Source organism: Beta vulgaris, chromosome 3 (genome assembly GCF_026745355.1).
Source record: "Beta vulgaris subsp. vulgaris cultivar EL10 chromosome 3, EL10.2, whole genome shotgun sequence".
Lineage (NCBI taxonomy): Eukaryota > Viridiplantae > Streptophyta > Magnoliopsida > Caryophyllales > Amaranthaceae > Beta > Beta vulgaris.
The window spans coordinates 45447846-45470947 of NC_079204.1; the positions used below are offsets into that span (position 1 = coordinate 45447846).

Sequence of the window (23102 nt, forward strand, 5' to 3'; positions counted from 1 at the left end):
ACAAAGATAGCTAGGCCTACCACAGAATAACAAAGAGAAACTTCAAATCTCTGAATTTATCCAAGTGAGTAAAAGGGAAGAGGAGAGAAAAGAAATGTAAGAGTATAAATACGGTATAAAAATACCGTATTTAGGGCGTTAGTAGAAAATTTTAGGGCGTTGTTTAGCAAAACCCGTTTAGATAGGAGGGGGTAATAGAGAGAGTGTCGTGAGTTGTGACGTAGTTCACCATTCACCATTCACCATTCACCATTCACCATTCACTAGCTACACGGCTGGCTGCACCACGCCTCAACCTCTCAGACTCTCAGACTCTCACGAAGTCACAGAGTACTGAAATAGTCTTCATCCATTGTCGGAAAAAAAAAAAGAAAAAGAGGAAACGAAAAGCAGCAAAAATGAGCAACATGACGGTGCTACCACCTACTTTACGATGCGCAATTCTCCCAAATTCTCGCTTCAATTCAACCTCTTCCTTCCCCAAATTCATCTTCTCTTCTCTCTCCACCACTCCAATTTCCACTTCTTTTCTCTCTCCTCGTCACTCTCTCTCCTTCTCTTCCATGGCTTCCCCTTCCAAACCTTCTTCTCAGGTCATCCTTTTCTTCTTCCTTTTTCTTCTTTCGCAATTTCAAGTTTTTGATTTTTGATTTTGAAAACTGAATTTTTGTTCGTATTTGATGATGTTTCAGGTTGTAGCAGCTGTAAATGCAGTCGATGACGTTGAAATCTTTCAAAAAATTCAATCTCACCAGGTCTCTGATTGAAATGTTCGTAAAATTCAATTCAACTTTTTTGATATTTTTAACGAAATTTCTCGATTGAATTTCTGTGATTTATTTGATTATTGCAGGAAAAGGCAGTTCGGCTTCCACCAGTTGAAGAAATTCGGACTGTTGTTGCTAATAGTACTCGTGGCATGCTTTCTACTTTCTCTAAGGTTTTTTTAGTACATTCTTATTTTATTTCATTAACTTCATTAATTACTTGATTAATCATTATTGCTATTGAAATTAGTGATCGTGTATATTTTGTTGAATTGTTGTATGAGTTTAATGATTTTATCTGCTTCGTATTGACGTGGACTGTGTTGAACTAATTCAATTTTCATGTTTGTCATTGAATTTGAATTCGTGTTCAATCGTCGTTCTTTAGTCATTTGAGGATTGTGCTTAAAGTTTCAATATCTTTTGTAACATGCAGAAATATGATGGTTATCCTTCAGGATCAATGGTAGATTTTGCTTGCGATGTGGATGGAACTCCGATCTTGGCTGTCAGCAGCCTGGCTGTTCATACACAGGTTTGTGTTATATAGCGATATTGGTGTTTGACTATGGGCGCCTCGAATTGCATTCATTTCTTTGGCCTCAGTAGTAAGATAGATGCCTGATACTGTGGTGAAATCTGACATACTCCTGCATTAAAATTTAAAACTGTAGAACATACAATGTTTCTTATATTTCACTGAAATTTATTTCAAAAGAGATTTAATCTGTAGCTGCTTTCAAGCGGATGTGAATCAGGCAGACATTTATCTAAACGTCTGAAAGTTCAGCAAGTCTGCTCGCATGAGAGACAGTAAATAATGCTTTCCACCTAGCGAAACTCTCTTAAGGACATACTAGCTATTTATCCATAGTATATGATAGGTTCTATGCCAACTTGCGTCCTAGAAAACATAGCACCATGCATTCTGATCCTGTAAGGTTTATTCATTTGCCATTTAGGGCGTGTTCTGTTCACCAGAATTTTTCTGAACTTATTTGGACTTATTGAAACTTATGTTATCCTATTTTTCGGTGAAAAGAACGAACCTTTAGTGGAAGTCTGCCAATTAACAGTCAAGAAATGAGAAGGGCTTTGATGACGTGAGTATGTGACCAACCAGAATGTTTTCTTCCAAGAGCCACTGTTATATGCTGCGATTATTAACTTTCCAGTTATGTAGTGGCTGCTTGAAAGTGAGGAGAGTTGGACTTGTACAAGTCTAACTATACATGTAAGATACATTCCAAAAACAATTGGCAATTGGAGAAATAAGTCCTTAAGCTTATGAGTTGGTTGTCATATCTCCTACTCTCCAATGTGACACATATGAGGTTCAATTCTCAACGTTCTCCGTCACATGTGAGTTGCGCAGAAAGGCCCAAAGTCTTCAACTAGCCACCGCCCACCTTGGCTTTGATATTTGTAAAGGTAGTGTGGTTCACCCATAAAGGAGGATTGGACAACTAACAAGCCAAAGCGAGCATCACCCACAAAGTCCCCAATGGGAGGAAATGGGAGGAGTAAGGCACTGTTCTTTTGGACTTATTTTCAGTTCAATACAGTTAATTTCATTTCGGTTCAGTTCATTTCTCTCTGCAATTCAATTTTTCTCAGTTTAGTTCAGTTAATTTCATTTTCAGTTCAGTTTTCTCTCAATCCAAAAGAACAGGGCCTAACTCCTCAACTTCTGAGGTAGTTTTTATTTATCCTCCCCTTCGATCTGAATAACTCATATGTGCGCACATATGACGTACATTTCTCTAACAGCTATAGTAGATTATTTCCACTGGTCGTCGATGCTGTCGTCGATACTGTTACTTCCCTCCTACTTGGAATTGTAGATGCACTAGTATGATGAGCTTGAAAGTTGAAAGGGATGAACTTCTAGCACCCGGCTAAAGTGTTGACTATCTTACTGTGCATTTTATTGTGATTACTTCTAGCACTCGGCTAGTGTTCATCTTACTGTGCATTTTATTGTGATTTTCCCTCAAATCGGCTTAAGTTAGTGGAATCTGGATTAATGGGTCTCTGACCCAAATGTTTAAGAAGAACTTCTGACTCAAATCCCTAACTGCTGAGTGTTTTTACGCCAAGCTTAGTAAAATAGCAAAGAGCAGAACGTGAAGGACATTGTTTTATAATCCCTCTTGCTAGGTTCAATTAACAAACTGAAGGTTTTGATAAACAGACGATTTGGCTTGTTCCGAGTTGCCAACACCAGTAGCCAGCCATAACTCTGTTTGGGAATGTGGAGGGAATTGTGAATTTGTGACCATGAAGGATTAATTTCTGTGGTCTTCCATTATATTTAGGATTCTGAGTTTCCAGTTGCTGCTGTTAAGCCTTGCTAAGCTGACGCATTAAGTGTTTATTTTGTGGAGGCTTGAATAAAAGTTTCCTGGTATCCTTGCAGAACTTCAGGATCTTTTGGATCTCAGAAGCCAGTTACCCAAAATTGCTTTTGATGGATAATATTATCTCTAAAACTCATTGCTGTGATTGGCCTATTTTATTTATTCAATGTTTGCTTCATGAAAAGCTGGCTCTTAATATTTGTCTCTCTATCAAACATAATCCTCTATTCTGGTATCTTTGTTGTCCTATCAAAATCTCACTTCTGTGTTTCAAGGACCTACTGGCCAATTCACAATGCTCATTACTTGTGGCAAAAGATCCAGATGACAGGACTGATTTAGTAATAACTCTGCATGGAGATGCTGTTGCTGTAAGCTTCTCTTTTGTGTTTCATTTTTTCAATGTAATCTTACAGGGCCTACTTTCTGAATTTACTCATGGCGATGAATTTTACTGCAGGTTACGGAAGAGGAAAGAGAAGCTGTTCGTACTGCTTATTTGGCTAAACATCCTACCGCTTTTTGGGTATGACTAATACACTTTTTGGTTGTAATGGATACATTGCTTAATCGTTGATTAATGTTACTAAAAATCTGAACTTTTGGATGTGAAGGTTGATTTTGGTGACTTCCAATTTTTGAAGATCAAACTAAAAGTAGTTCGATATGTATCTGGCGTGGCAACTGCCTTATTGGGATCAGGAGGTTTGTTTAACTTGCCATTTTGACAATCTAGTCTATCATTTTTGAGCAGCCAGTATACTGATATACAAACTATGCAAATATATGCAAATCGTGGCAATTATATTGCCTTTTTAGCTGCTTTTGGTGGTGTGTCAAAGTTTTGTCCTGGCTTGTATTCTGTAGTACTTTTGGTCTTTGTTAGATTACTTTTAGATGGCTCTAATGTAATTTACAAATTGATGTCATTTCCTTGCCAGAGTTCAGCAGAGAAGAATACACTGCAGCAATAGTAGATCCGATATCCCAGTTCTCTAAGCCAGTAGCGGTATTTCCCTGACAAGGTGGCCGTTAATAGTTATTGTCATGAGGCTATGAATATTTATTTGACAATGCCTTTTCTTGTCAGTCCCATATGAACAAGGATCATGCAGAGGACACAAAGCTAATTGTGCAGCACTCGACTAGTGTTATGGTAATCTAATACACTTTTGTCATTCTAATACACACTCAGAGATAGAGAGAGGGAGGGGGGGGGGGGAGAGAGAGAGAGAGAGAGAGAAAGAGAGAGAGAGCTAATATGGGTCATCCCTGGTGATGTAGGTTTCTTATAGGGCTTCCTGGTGCATATGCCTTGGAAGTCTCTGCTTTACTAGAGGGTAATACTAGTACGTGTGTGTTCTCATATGAAAACAAGTGTTTAAGCAGTTGGATTTGGAAAATGGAAACTGTCATTGTTTAGTTTCACTTTTTCCATGCATGTGTGTGATAGCAATTTAGTTACAAAATGCCCTGCTGAACAAATTATTCTCTGACATGCAAAGAATTATTTTCTTGATCTGCATCACAGTGCGATGAAAAAGAGGCAATAGGGATGAAGAGAAGACTGAGTTACCAATTGGCCATTGCTGCAGTAGATGGATTGGTGAATGTGAAGGAATTCTTATGAACCTGCTAACAGCTGGATTTGTATGTATATGCAGGTGGAATCTGCTTATATAGTGGACATGGACCATCTAGGTTTTAACGTCAAGGTAATCCAATGTTTTGCTTGATTGCTGTTTGCTTTTCTGTTAAGGTGGCTTCTTGCAGGGAAGCTATTATTATAACAGGTAGGGTCTAAGGTGTGGCATGTCAATTGCATTTATTTAGTATAAGGTTTCATTTTCAATGGAACTTCTTCAGTATTAGTGCTCAATTAGGTATATCGAGGCATTGAGCTGAACTTGTGTTAAACCATGAAGGGCTCTAAAAGGGATTCTAGCTTTCTGGTGCTTGTCAAATATCCAATTTGTAGTTGACGGCTTGACGCAGTGAAAGAGAAGCTACTTGACATTTATATTTTCTGTTGTTTCAGGCAAGCTATATGGGGAAAACTTACAAGCTTCGAATTCCTTTTCCCAGACCAGCAGCTGATAGAAAGTAAGTCCCTGAATGATCTGTAAATGCCTTCCTCTTCCAAGTAAGGGGTGTAGGTTCTAAATTGCATGTTATTGGACTTCTAAAATTATTTTAAAGGACTACCACTACACATTTATTTTAGATTACCAAGAAGGACTGAGGTCCAGAAAAGGAAGGGGTGATAACTTAGAATCTTTGTTTATCTGCTAGTTGAAAGTATTCAAGATACTGAAAGTAATTTTTGCCAAATCTGCAAACATTTGTTCATGCAAGTGCTTGGAAATCTCCTCATCTGTAAAGAATTGACCAAGTCATTGAACCAGGCAGAAACTTATCTCCCTTCAATTTTGGTCAGGGATGTGAAGACACTCATTGTTGAAATGCTTCAAGCGGCAAGGTCGATGGGAAAGTGAAACTTGTGCCTCTACAGTAAAAAGTATGTGGTGATACAATATGCGAATGGGATCTGACCCGGATTTTGCTCTCACAAGGTCTGTTCCTTACCAATTAACCTTTTTTATTCTTCTAGTGGCATAATCAATCGTATGCTGTAATAGATGGCTATTTTTAGTAATTAGATTCGTTGTTATGTTTAGCTTGGGGAGGAAGGCAGCTAATTGGTTAGATGAGAGAGTAAACAAATCTGATATAACTGGAGGAGAATAGGGAAAGAGAACTATGCTGAAAATATTGGAAAGTTTAGTGGCTTAGTTTTGGGATAGAAACAAGCCTCTCGAAAGCTTGTTACTATCTTTATTTTGCTGTAAATTTCCATATTATCAATCAAATATCAGTTTTAGTCTTTAATCTTCATCTTTAATCGGCCCCAAAATGTCAGTTCATTATAAACATATGCATAATCAGATGATATCTGACCCTGATTTTGTTTTAACGAGGTCTGTTCCTTACGAATTAACCTTTCGTCCTTCTAGTGGCATAATCAATCATATGCAGTTATGCACCATTGCTTGTGTAATTATATTTACTTTCTGCTACTGTTATATTTAGCTGAAATCCACCTGCGTCTAGCTTGAACGATTCTTAGTTTGGGCTGGGGTTGGGGTGTATTAGGCTTTATTGTCGGCCGGGTCAATATTGAGATAGGTGCGCACATACACACATACACACACACACACACACACACACACACACACAGAAAAAAAGCTTCTCAGCAATGGATTTTTTTTCGCTCGAATGTTATAAGAAAAGCCATATGGTGCTTGGACCACATAATTTGGTGTAGCCCTTGAGAACCTAAACTGGACTCTTTAAGGCCCCATCCCCCTAGTATTAACCCCCCCCCCCCCCCAAATTGCATCTAGAGGAATTGTAAAGCCTGTTAGCCAACTTCTTGTATGCAAGCGCTTCAAATCCCAATGTGCCAAGTTGGGTTTGGAACTTTGTGCAAAGCTGAGCCCAAGCTTTCTGGGTCGAATCGGCTCGGTATGGTCCAATCTGGGGTTAAAGGATGTGTACTTTTGAGCTTGAACTCAGGGTTCAGTTTGTTCACATAAGCTATGCTAGGTCGGCAAGCCTAGCTCAGGCTTCGTCCATTTCATTTTTATTTTTTTTTTGTTAAAATCACATCTATTATGGAGAAGCTTTCTAGGAAGGACTCCCTAACCTCACCAAAACCATATTCATAGAAAGCAAACCTGAAACAGGCCTAATACAACTAAATAAACATAACAAAAACTAATCACAAGAGCATGAACCAGTTTCTATCTATACTGCCAACTTTCTATCCTATCGAGCTTATCCTACTATTGAGTCTTGACATTGTAATCAATCTCGTTAATTGTGTGCCTTTACAACCTATACTTTCCAGAGGGCACCATTTTGAGTTCTCCACATCTGATGTGAAGTAACAGCTACACCAGCAAAAGAGAGTTTTTTCCTGAAGCAGGACCCTTTTTTGTCTACTGGAAAGTCAACTCATCAGCAGGTTAATATTAATCCTGGTGGTTTCTGATGTTTTAGCCACTGCTTAATTGCTTGCTTACATTGCCTACTGTAAACACACTCAATGATCGAGTGAGATTGAGTTTCAAGACCACTCCCACAGATCGAATATCTTTTGTTATCACATAATATGTAATGAATTAATTAAAATGCTTCAAATAAGCAATGGAATTGGCTTGGTCTTGGGCTCTGGTCAAACTGAAAACAAACCAATGTTCTACTGAAAGGAGCCAATGGCTTGCTAAGCTGGCCGGTTTCAGTTTTAGAGGCTAGAGTTCGTTGATTTTTCAGTGATCTGTTACTATAATAGTGTAGCACAAAGCTACAGCTTCATGGTGTATGTCAGTTGTCATCAACACCACTAGGGATCTTGCCCTAAGGTTTGGCCTTTTCCTTTTCTGGTCTACTGTAAGATTTCCCTAAGTGAATCTTTAACTGTAACACCCCGGTATTTTGTCTATCCAAATTAAGGCCTTAGAAGACGCAAGACTTAAATAGGGAATTACCGAACTGTTACTAAGATACTTTACTTGAATGTTGTTTTGGGAATATCTTTGTCCGCTAATATCCCAGCCTTAAGTCTATCTTTGGTAATCACGCTTTCTCCCTTTAGTTGGTCTAATAAGTCTAGAATTCTTGGCAACTGATATCTAATTCTGACGGTAATCTTGCTGATTTCATGATAATCAATACACAATCTCATTGACCCATCTTTCTTCTAGACAACTATTACAAGTGCTCCTCATGGTGATACACTTGGTCTGATATTACCCTTTTTGTAATAATTCCTCCAAGTGCTCCAAAACCTTCTGATAGTACTACCTTGATACCATTAGACATTTCTTCGGTGTGTTGGTGGACACTTCCAGTTAGTGATTTTGTCGCGCTTAAGCTCCCCCTCCCTCTCTTCCAATTGTGCTTTACTGCCTAATAAAAGAAGGCTGCAGCATGCTTCAGGTCTCAGGGTTGTAAGTATATCTTACTTTGTTGTCTCTGAAAGAAAAAGCAGAACTGGTCTTATGTATAACAAAATTATTTACTCTGCATTTTTTATTTTGGAAAGTAGCGAACAGTTCAAGAATCGAATTGATCATGGAAGGTGAAGTTTCCATTTTTGTTTCCATGAAAGTTTGTTAAACTGTGGTCAAAACACATGTCTCATCTCCCACTGGTAGCTGAAATTTCAGGTGTCAATTTCATGCTGGTTTTAGTAACTCAAACGGCGTCGTGTTATGTAGGTGTACACGGCAGAGTAGTCATAGAAGGGAGATGAAGAACATGCCGCAGATTTATTTGCACAGCAGAGGGAGATAAATGACTGTAACTTTACGATTCTCGCATCAAATTCTTGTAAATTATGTGTGGTCTTTGTGCAAAATTTAGAATTGAAACTATATTAATATATACTCAACTTCTCGATGAAGCCATACCATGAAAGGGAAATAATATCTATCTTCTTTCTTTTGTTTATGGCTTATAACTACTTTATGCCTTTAATTTGGTTACAATAGTCAAAAAAATTCAAAAGAGGGGGCAGGAGAGTTGTCTTTAGTTTCTTTTTGTTTTAGTCAAAGTTTGGAGGTGTTTGGTAATGGTTATTGGATGGCTCTTTTATTAGTTTGTAGTTTTTTTACGTGCTCAAACAATCAATTATAAGAGCTAATTTTTCCAACTTTTTGGATTGGCTTCTCCTTTTTGCTTTCGTTTTGTATTAAATAGCTAATAATATTACACTAAGCTGATATTATCAAATGTATTAGGAAAATTTAATAGCAATGGTCCAATCTTTTGGTCATCTTCCATAAATAGACTATACTATTGAAAATTCATGGTTAGTTCAAACTTTCAACTCAATCTACCATTAATGGACCAGTTTATCCGATAACCTGTAAAAGCAGGTAAAACTTGAACTTTTAATTTATATTTTCTTTCTGATTTCATTTTTTATTTAAAAAAGTTCATTTTGATTTCCCTTTTTAATTTTCTTAATCCTCTTTTCTTTCTCTTTGCTCTTCAACCCCACTCAACACCTACCATCGTTATCCTTATTTTTCTCTCCATCATCTCTTAACCATCATCAAACCCTCATATTCTATCTCCTCCCTCCATCCACCAATAACCACTCATCATCGGCGCAACATCACCTCTAATCACCGTCAATTAACCATCCGTTTGCTCTCTCATTTACTCCCTCTAACTTCTACCACCATCATCTTCATCTTCTCTCTCACGGGGAATCAATCATCTTCTCTCAAACTGGAAACCTATCATCTTCTCTCAAACTGAAAACTCATCATCTTCATTATCTTCTCTCTCATATTCTTCCACTAACAACCACCATTGAATCGTAAGGTGGTTGAAGTGGGTGGGGTTTTAGAAGGTTTTGGTGGGTTGTGGGGTTTCGGAACTTGTGGTCGGTTTGTGGGCTTTCAGGGGTTGTGGGGAACTGGGGTTTCGATTGTGGGGTTTTGTGTTGGGGTTGCGGTGATAAAGGTTGTGGTAGAAGTTTGAGGTGGTTGTTAATGGATGGAGGGAGTAGAGCGAAGATGAGGACGGTGATGGTGGGTGTAGGGAGGAGAGAGTGAGTTGCAACGGTTGTGGAATGGGTTCAGAAGAGAAGAGGGAGGTTGTTAGATGAGAGAAAATAGAAAAAGGAGGGAAAAACTATCAATAAAGGGAACCAAAAAAAAGGGGGGGGGGGAGAAAGAACAAAAAAAACTACGTCAAATATAAGAGGGAAATAAAGAAGTTCTTTAAAGTGTCATGTGACATCTAGTTTACTTGCTACAACTAGAAAACATGCTATTGGTCTTTTTATGGATGATTGTGTGTACAATTTGGGTTGTTTATAGATTTTCAATAGTATGAACTATTTATAGAAGATGAGCCAAAGTTGCGACTGGTGTTAATTTTTCCAATATATTGATAAACAGTTAATAGTTAAGTCGCTAATCCAAACGGTCAAAAGTTGTCAGAACACCCTCTGGAAACTGACAACTAGTGATTTTTTATACGCCTATACCTAATTACCTATGTTCTACTTATTTGCTCTCTCTTTTATTTTTCCTCTCGTAATCAATAGCTACGGCTTTTTTTTATAAAAAAAAATAGAGAGTTTATTGCATAAAATTATCACAAGCGTCACAAGCTACATCAACAACAAACTTAGGGGCACTCACTAGCCAGACCCCTTTACCCAACTCTAGCGATGAGGTCTTCTCTAACAAGTGAGCAACAACATTCCCGTCCCTTTTAACATGGTTCCAACAAACATAACTAAGATAAGTACAAAACTTTAAAATATCTTTACACAACAGAGAGAAGATAACATTGAAGATCCTCTTTGTAAACGGCTCCTACCATTAAAATCAGAAAATTTTGACCTTGTTTAACGAATTTCATGCAGATTTTGGGAAGAAGTGAAAAGAGTGAGGAAGAGGATAAGAAGATCGATAATTAGATTGTTTAATGGACTAATCTCTCTCCTACCATTTGTCTTTTACTGCTTTGTGTATTGCCTCTATTTTTACCGTATCTAACACCTAAATTAATAATGTTAGTAAAAAAGTAACTTCTGTTACTTTTTGGTGTCCTTAATAATAACTTTCGATAATTTAGATCCTTAACAATAACATATGGCAAAGTTCGAATCCTTATTCTATGCTTTGCTTGTAGAAATAAGGAAGTTAAAAAGAGAATTGCTGAATGCAGCCTTTAGGCTTTATGTACTAAAAATTAGCTAACTAAGATTGAGACAAATAACTCTTTGATATATACAATATGCATGCAGCTTAAGGGAAGAATGATCATTGATTCACCTCACAAAAATTACATTTTTGGTAGAAGCAAAATAAGATCTAGGAAATCCTAAATGAAGAATTGGCAAAAGACAAAAACTGCCCACGAGAGAGATCGAGCTCGAGTCACTCTGAGTCGCTGTCTGCTGGCCCTGTTCCCATAGCTTTCAATCCTCTTGGTCTCTGTTTTATCACAAAGCAACCAATAGATAAACATTAAGAAAACATATCAAACAACCATACAAATATAAAATGAGAAGGAATCGAACAATGTGGTTTCAAACAACTCCAAGTTTATGCCCAACCGAGTAAAGAGGGTCCAAGTTCATTCATGACTATAAGACACTTCATTCAACCCTAAATATCCCAAAAATACTCTTTGGATTGCATAACATGACCTCTATAGTCCCCAAAGATATCCAAAATACCTATTCTTTCCCACTCCACTTCAGACTACGTTAAGTTATAGAAAAGCTAATATGACGGTTGATTTCACGAATCATAACTCTTTAGAGTCATTTTTCATCTACTTCTATCGATTTTCCCTTTCCACAATTGCTTTTTCCTTTCTACAATGGCTTTTTCCTTATCAAAACATATAAGTTTTAGATTGACCCTATTATGATTTCAGAATTATAACCTAGTTTTTGTCCATTTCAAGGAAAAAAACACTTAATTAGTCGCCAAATCTCAAAATTTCCTTATATCATCCCCAAGATCCTCCAAACACAACTTTCAAATATAAACCTTAAATCAATCATGATTACAAGTTTGACTCTATCTCATTAGTGAATTGTAGAAAATAAGATATTAAACCAACATTTAAATAGAAAAAAACGTACGCTTCAAAATCATTAGATCTATTACACCTTCCATTCGCAAACCCTAATATTGCCAAAGAAGCCGCGTTTCTAAGTTCTAACATAGATTTGCAAATTCATAGATACATTATTTGTTGTGTTTATGCATCATTACATGCCCCCAGTATGAGTAAGAACACAACATAGCAATGGCTTTCTCTATGTAACCCTAAGAGAAAAAAACCGAAAAAAAAAAGAAAGAAAAGATTGTAAATTTACCTTCTTGGGAGTTTTTTTTTCTCTGACTTCATATCTTTCCTGGCACATATCAGACAACCATGCTCCTGGACTCACCAACTGCCATTCCAAAACCCAACTTATAATCAAAACCAACCATTCAACCAAAAAACATAAACAAATTAAATTAATAAATGAATAAAAATTTCACCAAAAAAATAATAATTAATAAAAAGACAAAAAGACAATCCTCAACCACACAATACCAAACATCACCAAATCAGATTACGCAACCAAATCAAAAACCCAATAAATTTTACTCCTTTTCCTTTTGGACAATAAAAAAAATCACAACAATAACACAATATTACACATAAATTTTATTGAAATTATATATTATTCTATTATTTTGTATAGATATGAGTGACTAAGTTGAACGATATATTTCTTATCTAATGTTCCCGGGCGTCCGTTAGCGGGATCGAATTTTTTATTATTCTTAAAATTAGCAATAGCTTGCAAAATTGTAAAACTGAAAATTCAGAGATAATTACAAAACCAATTATTCCAAAAAAAAAAAACTAAAAAAAAGAAATTGACATGAGGAACTTACAAGTAAACTTCGTTGGATCAATTTAGCCCTCTTTTTAGGTCTTTGAGGTAGCTTACACCCTTTCATGGCGAGAAAATCTTCTTCCTTTTCTTTACTTGACAAACTTACATACAATTTTGGCCATACCAAATTCCCTTTTTCTTGTGCCCCAATATTATATCCTATTCCTATTCCTATTCCTTCTGTCATACTTGACTTCCCACTTTCTCTCTCCTCCCCTGCCGATGACCCTCTCGTCGTGTAATATCTCTCTTCTTTTTCCGGCGACTTCACATTTCCCGACGCTTCTGAACTCCTTCATATCCAAATCAAACAAAAACAATATCATAAATCCCATAACAAAAAATTTCGATAATTATTATACTCCCTCTTATATTTTTTTATTTTCCCCTCGAAAACTTTGACCATAAATAATCACCAATATATAAGAAAAAAATACAAGGTCGTGTATGACCTTGCTAGATTTGTTGTATTATTAAGATATAGTCTTTTTATAATTTTTATGAATGTATGATTAGTGATATTAATGGTTAAAGTTGTGCACCGAAGACGGGAGAAAATAAAAGAGGACGGAGAAGGTATTGCTATTCTCCGTTCTCTATTTTCTTACTATCGTCCTGTATTTTTTTTATGAATATAGTTTACCTGTTGATGCGATTGATGGGGGAGAAAGAAGGGTCAGTTGCGTGGTCAGTAACGATGCGAGATGTGATTTTCTGGCGAATTCCTCCATTTGATTTTGGAGAGAAATTTGGGTTTTTTACACGAACACATCGGAGTCTTTTTCCCCACTGTAATACAAATTCGGGTTCTGCTGATTTAATCTGATTCTTCTCTTCTCTATCCATGTAAGTTTGTAGTTTTTATAGTTCACCTGAAAAATGTCATGAAAATCAAAAAACATTGATTGAAATTAGAGGTAGAAAGAAGAGACAAGATGAGATATTGTACCTTTTTTAAGATCTAAGATTGTAGATAAGTTTTAGAGCTGAAAAATGTTCAGACCATTTGAGAAATAAGAAATTTTATTGGTCTGAAGATGAGAGATTATATATAAATTCTGAAATGATTATGTTTGGCACTTTTGTTTAGTAGTGTTGTGTTTGTGTTTCTCTCTGGGGTAGTTTTGATATTGTTTTATGGTTCATCTCACATATGATTCCTCCTGAGCCTTTCATATTTGTTTTGCTTCTCTTATTGGTTTTTGAGAAAGTTTTAGCTTATCTAGAGAGTATAGATTAGGGGGGAGGAAATTGAAGAGAAACTCACATTTCAGACTTCACCCACACCCTAGTAGGCTAGTAGGCTTCAAAAGTATTGGAGGGAGGGCCGCCTAGGTATGGCCTTAATTGGGCTGTATTGATAGAAGGTAAAATGGCAACCAAAAGGGTAGGGAAATTTCTATCTACCTAACAAGGCCTAAAAGTAGAGAGTTGATAGCCTTAAGCCAGTTAAGGCCTACGGCAACAAGCAAGAGTATGAAGGTAGTATATAATATAAGTCCATCTGTTTCTCGCTAGTTGACTTGTTTATTTAGAGATGGATTAAGTAGAGGGGAAAGGTATGTAAAGCAGGAGCATGATTATTCATGGGTTGGATTGGTGGGGTTTGTTTGAAATCACAAACCAACACACAATTTTGAAACCGCAAACCATCCAAATCGCAAAAAAATGGGTTGGATAGTGTTTTTTTTTTTGCGATCCATACCACACTTTGTATTAGTAGGTATATAAATCATTGATCAACTACTTGTATGATAAATCATGTGAGTAAAAAACATTATTAGATAAGGAAACCAGTGAACTATAATGAAGCATTACGAAAAGGAATACAAGTCAACTACTTTGATCGCGAAAAGAGATACAGGTAATGGAGGAATTATGCTCTGATCATTGGTTTGGTTTGTTCTATTTTGGTCGCGATTATGAAATTAGATTAAATCAAGTTCATTGTCATTCCAAAGTAAGAATGACTTGAATAGTTCGACTAATCAACTCATAAAAAATGAACTGCATCAGTAAAGTAGACTTAATGTAGTTCTTTATCGCTTCAAGATAAGATTGGACTAAAAAGTGAATGTTGGACTCTAAGAGCATGAGCAATGGGGTTGGTTGGTCTTAGTTGGTTTTTATGTTTTGTCATTCTCTCTCCTTCCCTCCTTCTTACACCTTACATCCCACTAAAACTCCCACCAACTCATCTTTTTTTTCTCACAATGGGGTGGGTTGGTCTTACTTGGTTTTTCCATTTCTCTCTCTTACTTTTACCAAACCCCACCATATACTCTCTCTCCTACTTTTACCAAACCCCATCATATTCAATGTTTAATTTTTGTATATGAAATAGATGATTTAAATTAATTAAAAGCTAATTAGATTACGTTAAATTAATTACGAGCTAATTAGCTTACGTTAAATTAATTACGATAAATTAAATTACGTTAAGCTAATTAGCTATTAGTTACGTTAAATTAAATTAGCGTTAACTTGAAATTATAGTAAATATGTGTTAATTAGCTTACTTTAAATTAAATTACGTTAACTTGACATTATAAATTAAAAAAAACGAACACATTACATAAGATAGATACTTTTAAAACACGCATACATAAAATTTGATACATAAACATAGATAATTTAAAATGCAAATACATGATAGATTGATACATAAAGCTAAGATAGATAATTTAAAACACACAAATACATGAAATTTGAAATTAACTTAAACCATAATTAATTAAATAAAGTTAGTTAATCAACTTGACGATTAGGCCCAAACTTACGCCATATGTGTTCGACCAAGTTATTTTTTAGTGAGATGTGAGTTTCCGCATCTCGCATCTCAGATCTTCTCTCCATGTATGCACCTAAATTTCGCGCACGAGTCTTCCGTTGTGCACAACGAATGAGTCTTCTCCGACTTGGTTAGATGACCCCTCATTATTTTGAGTTTGAAGCTGATCATATTCGTTTGGATCTCGGTAATTTTGATAAGTATCACGCTCATCTTCAACAATCATATTGTGCATGATGATACATGCCATGATTATTTTCCACAATATGTCTTTATCCCACGCGAGAGCGGGTTTACGAATGATTGCAAATCTAGCTTGCAATACTCCAAATGCACGCTCTACATCTTTTCTAACAGCTTCTTGATGTTGTGTGAATAGTCTTTGTTTGGGGGTTTGGGGAGCTTTATTGCGGGGATGAATGTTGACCATCTCGGGTAGATGCCATCAGTAAGATAGTAACCCATGTTATAAGTTGTCCCGTTCACCGAGAAGTTGACCTCTGGGGCTCTTCCTTGTAGGACATCATCAAAGACGGGAGACCTCTGCAATACGTTTATATCATTGCAGAACCCGGGGTGCCAAAAAAAGCATGCCATATCCATAAGTCACTTGAAGCAACCGCTTCTAAGATTATGGTTGCTGTTTTGCTTCTTCCTTGATACATTCCTTTCCACCCCGAGGACAATTCTTCCAGTTCCAGTGCATGCAATCGATGCTTCCCATCATGCCTGGGAAGCCACGACGCTCGCCTTCATGTAGGAGACGCTCAATGTCATTTGCATTTGCCTTCCTCAAGTATTCATCTCCAAATCTAGCAACAACCGCTTCGACAAAATGAAGAAGGCACTCTCTAGCGGTACTTGAAGCAATTTTCAGGTACTCGTCAACAGCATCAGATGATGAACCATATGCCAACATCCTGATAGCCGCTGTGCATTTTTGTAGTTTAGATGCACCCATCCTTCCAGTAGCATCTGGTTTTTGCACAAAGAATTTAGCATCTTGAATTGTTACACCTTCGACAATACGAAGGAAAACATGCCTATGCATACGAAACCTACGACGAACGAAAAATATTCTCGGGGTATAGAGGTTCGTTGCTGAAATAATCATGAAACAATCTTTCATGAGCTTCCTCACGTTCCCTACGCACAAAATTTCTAGTGCGGGGTACAATTTCTTCTTCATTTTGTTGCTCAGCATCAACGGACTGACTCCATTCTATGTAATCTTGAACCATGTAATTAAAAAATCAGAACCTGAACTAGAAGAACTTGAATCATAGTTCATTTTGGAGATATGTTGAATGAAGTGGTGCTTTTAGAAAATAAGATTGAGAGGAAAAGTGAATAGAGTTGTGATTTTATTGTTGAAGTTATGCTCTATATTATTAGGAAAATCCATCATATGTACATAACAATAATTCATTTACAGATTAGACATATCAATGCAATATAGAGCAGACAATTCAATGCAATTAGGAGTAGACAATTCAATGCGGACTATGCATCATACTATTCAAAGTCAGGTGAGTTGACAATTCAATGCAGTACTATTTGTGACATAATTTAATATCAGATGATTAGACAATTCAATGCAATAATAATAATAACAATAATACTACTAATACTATTAATTACTACAACTACTAGTACTACTAGTAATAGTAGTAGTAGTAGTACTACTACTACTACTACTACTACTACTACTACTACTACTAATAATAATAATAATAATGAAAACGATGATGATATGGTAATAAATAATTATAACGATAATGATAATGATACATTCATAATCAAAAGTTACGACACATACATATTCATAATTAAAAATTACGATACAACTAAATTGCAAACTAAAACAATTAAAAACATGAACACTAACTAAACATATTTGTCCTTAAATTGTAGCTTAAGTTTTTCATACATCTCTCTCTCATCCGGATCAAGGGAAGACATAGCCATTAATATATTCCAAATTTTGAACTTTCTATCTTCCTCTTTCGTTGATTCTCTCAAGGCATCACGCTCCTTTTGATACTCAAGTAAGTCCTCTCCCACACGAATCCTCCTCGTAAATTCCGAAGAGGATGGAGATGGAGATGTAGAACTGGATATTGGGGCTTTTCTCCTACTCTTGACTTTCTTGACGCCGTCAGGACGTATTGAGCTCACACCTTCATCTGGACCAGACCGTTTTGAGCTTCCGCCGCTCATTTGGGTGCCATCTGTCCATTTGTCGTAGTGTTTCAGAACATTCCATGCATGCTCCAATGTAAATCGGGGCCCATGGACTTTTATCCACAATCTCACGGGCTTCAGTCAGGACGTCTTCGTCATTGCAACCGGACCCCTTCTTCCTTTTCGCCTCGGTATATATCCCGACCCATGCATTCACATCTCCGTTGATTTTTTTCCAACGACTAGTAATAGCTCTTAATGTCCTTTGACGTAAAGTTGGATTGAGTCGTCGTGACTCTTCAACCTTCTCAAATACCGAACCCCAAAAACCATCACCATTTTGGTCGGTTCCCTTCAACACATCTCCTCAGCACTCTAGATATGCCGAAATGAGTGCATGATCTTCATCTGCACTCCATGGAAACTTTGGTGTTGTGACTTTTTTTGAAGAAGGAGTGTTTTGAATTTCTTGTGATTGGATTTCGTTCACATCGTCCTTTTCGTTAGGTTGTTCATGTTGTTGTGACATATGTTGGGATATAGGAAAATATGGTTGAACTCGTTGTTGGGATAGATGATTAGAACTTTGTGGAGATTCTTGTGTAACTTGTTGAGAATTTTGGTTATTCCATTGGCTTTGAAAAAACATAAATATTCTTTGAAATTCCGGATTTTGTAGCACACTTGGATCGATTTGAAAATTATTTTGGGAATTTTGTGGGTGGTTTGGATTAGTTTGGGAGTAATTAGGATTATTTGAATCCATAATATTGGCTTAATATAAGTAATATTAGGTAAGAGAGAAATAAGAAAAAAATAAGTTGGGAAGAAGTTTGGTAAAATATATGAAATTTGGACTCAATTTATAGATAAAAATATTTTATAACCGTTGGTGTAATTTTTTTAAAAAAAATAATAAGCTGATTTTTTTTATTAACGTTACAAATTATAACGTTATAATATAACCGTTACAAAATAAAAAATCAGATTGCAAAAGATAATGTTGGTGTAATCAAACGCGTGTCACGCGATTAATGGCTGTTCAGTGGGCCTCTGACGCGCGTCAGGGCCACTGACAGCCATTAATTATTTTGGGCCAGCGTGCTGCTTCAAAGCAGCGTTTTGATGATAATGCTCGGTTTCTCTTTCTCCCTTTCCTTCAAAGCGCTGCGTTTTGAGCTGGGCCACCATTTTTTTTTTCAGAGCTCTTTCGCCACGCGTCACACCGTGCTACCTCTTGTGCACTCCATCCCATGTTCATATGGTCTAGATTTCCAGACCAACCAAGCCAAAGAGTCAACTTCTCCAACAGCAAAACCAAGTAAAACTAGTTTTACTATTTGCTAGACCAAGCTAAAACTAAGCCATTGTAGATGCTCTAAGAGCATCCTTATTCACAAGTGAGAAATAAGACCAAGTTAATGATCATGAAAAAAAATGCTCTTAATCACAATTGAGAATAAGATTGTGAGGTGAATGGGGGTGATTGGGGGGAAAAAAGAGGGTTGGGGTGAGTGAAAAGATGATCAGGCGTGGGAGTGGGACCCACTGCCTGATCTGACAAAAAATAATTTTTTTTGGCTTTCCCCCAGCCAAAACGATGTATTTTGGCTAGAGTTCAGCCAAAACACATCGTTTTGGCTTGGGGAAAGCCAAAAAAAATTATCTTTAGTCAGATTTCTGACGCGCGCATCAGAATTTGACACTAGTCAAATTCTGACAGGTGAGAGAAATAATACAATTAAAAATATTTAAAATGCAATATCTTAAAAAATACAAAGCTAAAAAATATAAAAAAGAATACCAATGGCTCTATTTTTCAGAGATCTACAATTAGAGACCCATTTTGTAATATTTTGGATAATTTTTTTTCTAGCTATTTACTAATTTTCTATAATTTTGCTTATTTTATATGAAATATCTTCCACTTTTACACTTTAAAAAAAATAAACAATATTTTTGTACATTTAATTTAGTTAATGCTAAAAACGCTAATTATGTATTTATAAATTAATTTTTGTATCAATTAGTAATGAATATTTAATATTATTAAAAAGTAAATAATAAAAATATTATACAATGGTGATGGGGTGATGAGAGAGAAAAAAGAGTTGGGTGGGGTAAAAAAGTAGTTGAGTAGGTAAAAGTAGTTGGGATGATCTTTTTTTTGGTTCATTGTTAAGAAGATAAGTAGGAAAAGATAGTGGGATGTCATTTTTTAGTGAGAGAAAGTTAGAAAGAGAGTGGGATGATCTTTTTTTAAGATTGTGAGTTATGGTGCACCCTTAGTGGTGATTGAAAACAAAGATCAAGTGGGCGATCTTAAAAAAGATGCTCTTAATAATGAATGAAAATAAAATCATGGGTTGATTGGGATGAAAATTTTGTATGGGGTGAGTGAAATGGTGAATAAGATTGTGAGATGAGTGCTGCCAAATGTCACATTCTGATTGGATTTTAGAATATAGTAATTGTTATAAAATTTTCAATGGTTTTATTTTAAAAAATACCAAGTGAAAAAAAATAAAAAAAAATATATATAGCTGTATTTTCTCAAGCTCTATAAATAGAGACCCATTTTGCTATATCTTGGATAAAAAAAATTCAGCTATTTACTTTTTTTCTCTAATTTTGCTTATTTTATATGAAATATCTTTCATTTTTACACTTCAAAAAAATAAAAATAAAGAGTAAGAGAGAGAAAATAGTTGGGTGGGGTCAAAAAAAAAAAAAGTGGGAAAGAGGAAAAATGAGTTTCGATGATTTTCTTTTTGGTCATGGTTAAGAGGATATCCATAATCCATAACCTTTTAAAAGTGGCAAAGTTAGACACTATTCAAATCAATAGTGTAATGGGTGAAATTAACTGTTCATAAGGCTTTGGGCAATTTCAGCCGTCCATCTCTTCCTTCCATCTGAGCCACACGTTTTTTCTTTTCCCCACTAGTAGAATAAAGGCTACTTGCTGCGGTTAAAAAGTGCCCTATTGCTGCGGATTAGGGCGCGCAGCAATTAAGGGCGCGGCAATAGGTATTAATAATATTGCTGCGGTTTTAAACCGCAGCAATATAAAGAAATATTGTTGCGGTTTTTTTTTTTTTTTTTTTTGGCAATTCAAAGTTGTTATTGATAACCAAAAAAAAGGTACAACCAAATGCATCTACAAAACAAGATTGGAGACTCCCCCACCTTCTAGGAAGGGTTTGGAGGCACCAAACCATGTCCAGCCCTACTCAGAAAGCAATCTAAAGCTCATATAATAAGCATTTGCCTAATCACATCATTACATCTACACGCAACCTTAAAAACAATCTGCTTAAAGCTGTGCCTAGATGACATACAATCCTTCCCAAAAACAACTTGATTACGCTGTTGCCATATATGGTATACTGTTTCAGCATATAGCATCAATAACAGTTGGTGCTGAGGATTCTTCTTCTTAGCCACATCAGCAATAGCTTGAACATCTCCTGCTAGTAGTCGAGGCTGATTTACCATATTAATCTGCTGTAAGCACATTCTCCACAATTGTTGCGGTTTTAAAGACCAAACCGCAGCAATATTTAGTAGTTAATAATAAAAAACTAGACATATTGCTGCGGTTTTTTAGTGAAAACCGCAGCAATATGTACTTGTATAGGCAAAAATTTTTTTTTTTTTGCGTTTTATCATCAAATTTGAAAAATAAAAATACTGAAAAAAAAATAAAACACAACAAATTCAAATTTATCAAATAATTGAGATACCAGTTTCGAAACTAACATCATAAGAAAAGATACAAAAGAAAAGAGATTCAAAAAACAAAATATCCAAAAACAGAAAAGATACACAAAATTCAAAAACATAAATGATACACAAAATCCAATAACATCATATTGAATCTTAAAACATAAAAATGCAGAAAAAACAAAACAAAATCTGGAGATGGAACGAATTCAGCGCGGCCGACGAGCAAGTCTTTCCAAGGGTCAAGTCTAACGCAACTAAAACCTCCTCAGCACTCGACAAATCGTAATCAACGCAACTAGATCTGAAAATTAAATACAACAAATCGTAATCAGCAACACAATCAACGCAAAAACTAAAAACCTAATCAAGATTTCTCACAATCGTAATCATCATCAACAAATAACATACCAGTTGGAGGCACCAGAGACGAAAAACAAGCATTCGTGTCAATAGATCGACCGGCGAAGAGGAGAATGAAAGCGGCGCGAGAAACACCACCACCACGAGTTCAGTAGAGCCGAGAACGACGAACGAGAGAAAAGAGAGAGAAAGAGAGCATCAGCGTCGAGAATGAACGAACCCACGAATGATTCTTCTTGTTTTCTGGCGAGCGACGAACGAACGATCGACGACGACCGATAGAACGAACGAAGGCTGATGGTCGACGGCGACCACGAAGGCTGGCGAACGACGGTCGAGCGATTGTGAGAAGACCGGAAGAAGAACGACTGTGAGAGGAGATGGGAGATGCGAGAGGAGAGAGGAGAGAGGAGAGGAAGGCTGATGGGTGAAGAGAGAGAATTGAGATCTAAAGAGGAGCGATAGAGAGCGTGAGGAAACGACTGACCTCTCGTAATATTATAAAACCCTAATTTTTTGCCAGCTAATATTGCTGCGGTTTCCACGTAGGACCGCAGCAATATATTAAAATAACATTTTTTTAATATATTGTTGCGGTCCTACGTGGAAACCGCAACAATATTTGTTGTTTAAGGCCCCACTTTATTTTAAAAAGTATCTGTTATACAATATTGCTGCGGTTTTGGGCGGGAACCGTAACAATATTGTCAATTTCAATTTTTTTTTTCTTTTTGCGTGTTATATTGCTGCTTATAGGTAAAACCGCAGCAATATCACCGCAGCAAATAGCATTTATTCTACTAGTGCCCTCCTCTCTAAATTCTAATGCGTCTCTCCTCTCTCCTCTTTTTCTGTCTTCCGTCTCTTCTCTCTCCAGTTTCTCTCCACAACTTCTTCAGATAATTCAACAAAAAACCCTAGCATACTTTCCCCCAATTCTAGGGTTTTCCCTTCCGAATTTCAATTTCAAGTTCATGATGCACATTTTGGACTCCATTTGCAGCAATTTCGAGCCTTTAATATTCAGGATTCAGGAATTGAAATAGTAGACCACGATTTGGAAGAATTCCAGTTTCTAATTCATTTTTTTTTTGCGATTTGTGAGTTAGGCTCCTTCTTCTACAACAAGATGCAACAAGATTGACGTAATAAGGTTTTTGTTTCTCTCCTTTCTTTCTGTCTTCATTTCTTTTTTTATTTTCTTTCTCTTTATTTTTTGTGTGTCATATTTTCTGAAATTTGAGTGTTTATGGAAGTTGTTTTTCCTCTCACTATTCTTTTTAGATCAACGCAGTAGTTGGTCAAATTGCCTTCTCCCGGTTTCAGGAATATTTAGAGAAACGTTTTACGGGAGAATAAACTCTGTTGACGAGATTGGAACTCGAATATCCCAAAAATCGAAGGTATGTTTACGAGTA

At 36.3% G+C, this 23102-nt stretch overlaps 3 protein-coding genes across 8 annotated transcripts; 1 reads left to right on the forward strand and 2 right to left on the reverse strand.

Annotated features, from left to right (window-relative positions):
* The first annotated feature begins 222 nt into the window (after nt 1-222).
* LOC104888706 (hypothetical protein) lies at nt 223-8641 on the forward strand. Of its 6 annotated transcripts, none has more exons than XM_057393134.1 (13): nt 230-593; nt 693-755; nt 854-940; nt 1204-1302; nt 3403-3498; nt 3588-3653; nt 3742-3832; nt 4069-4136; nt 4218-4283; nt 4792-4842; nt 5166-5230; nt 5565-5700; nt 8359-8641. In XM_057393134.1, exons 1-12 carry the CDS (start codon nt 399-401, stop codon nt 5620-5622), a joined length of 1005 nt encoding a protein of 334 aa, XP_057249117.1. In that variant the 5' UTR covers nt 230-398; the 3' UTR covers nt 5623-5700; nt 8359-8641. The 6 variants fall into 6 exon arrangements, with proteins under 6 accessions (XP_057249118.1, XP_048497507.1, XP_048497509.1 ...); XM_057393133.1 differs by having other exon boundaries at nt 231-593; nt 8410-8641; XM_048641550.2 differs by lacking the exon at nt 8359-8641 and having other exon boundaries at nt 227-593; nt 5483-5607.
* Nucleotides 8642-10920: 2279 nt separating this feature from the next.
* On the reverse strand, nt 10921-13970 carry LOC104888705 (hypothetical protein). Its single transcript, XM_010673737.4, has 5 exons — nt 13570-13970; nt 13264-13492; nt 12619-12913; nt 12048-12125; nt 10921-11151 (listed from the first exon to the last, which is right to left on the reverse strand). Exons 2-5 carry the CDS (start codon nt 13464-13466, stop codon nt 11095-11097), a joined length of 633 nt encoding a protein of 210 aa, XP_010672039.2. The 5' UTR covers nt 13467-13492; nt 13570-13970; the 3' UTR covers nt 10921-11094.
* A 2072-nt stretch (nt 13971-16042) lies between these two features.
* On the reverse strand, nt 16043-16462 carry LOC125495710 (uncharacterized). Its single transcript, XM_048640509.2, has one exon. It carries the CDS (start codon nt 16460-16462, stop codon nt 16043-16045), a length of 420 nt encoding a protein of 139 aa, XP_048496466.2.
* Between the last annotated feature and the right edge of the window lie 6640 nt (nt 16463-23102).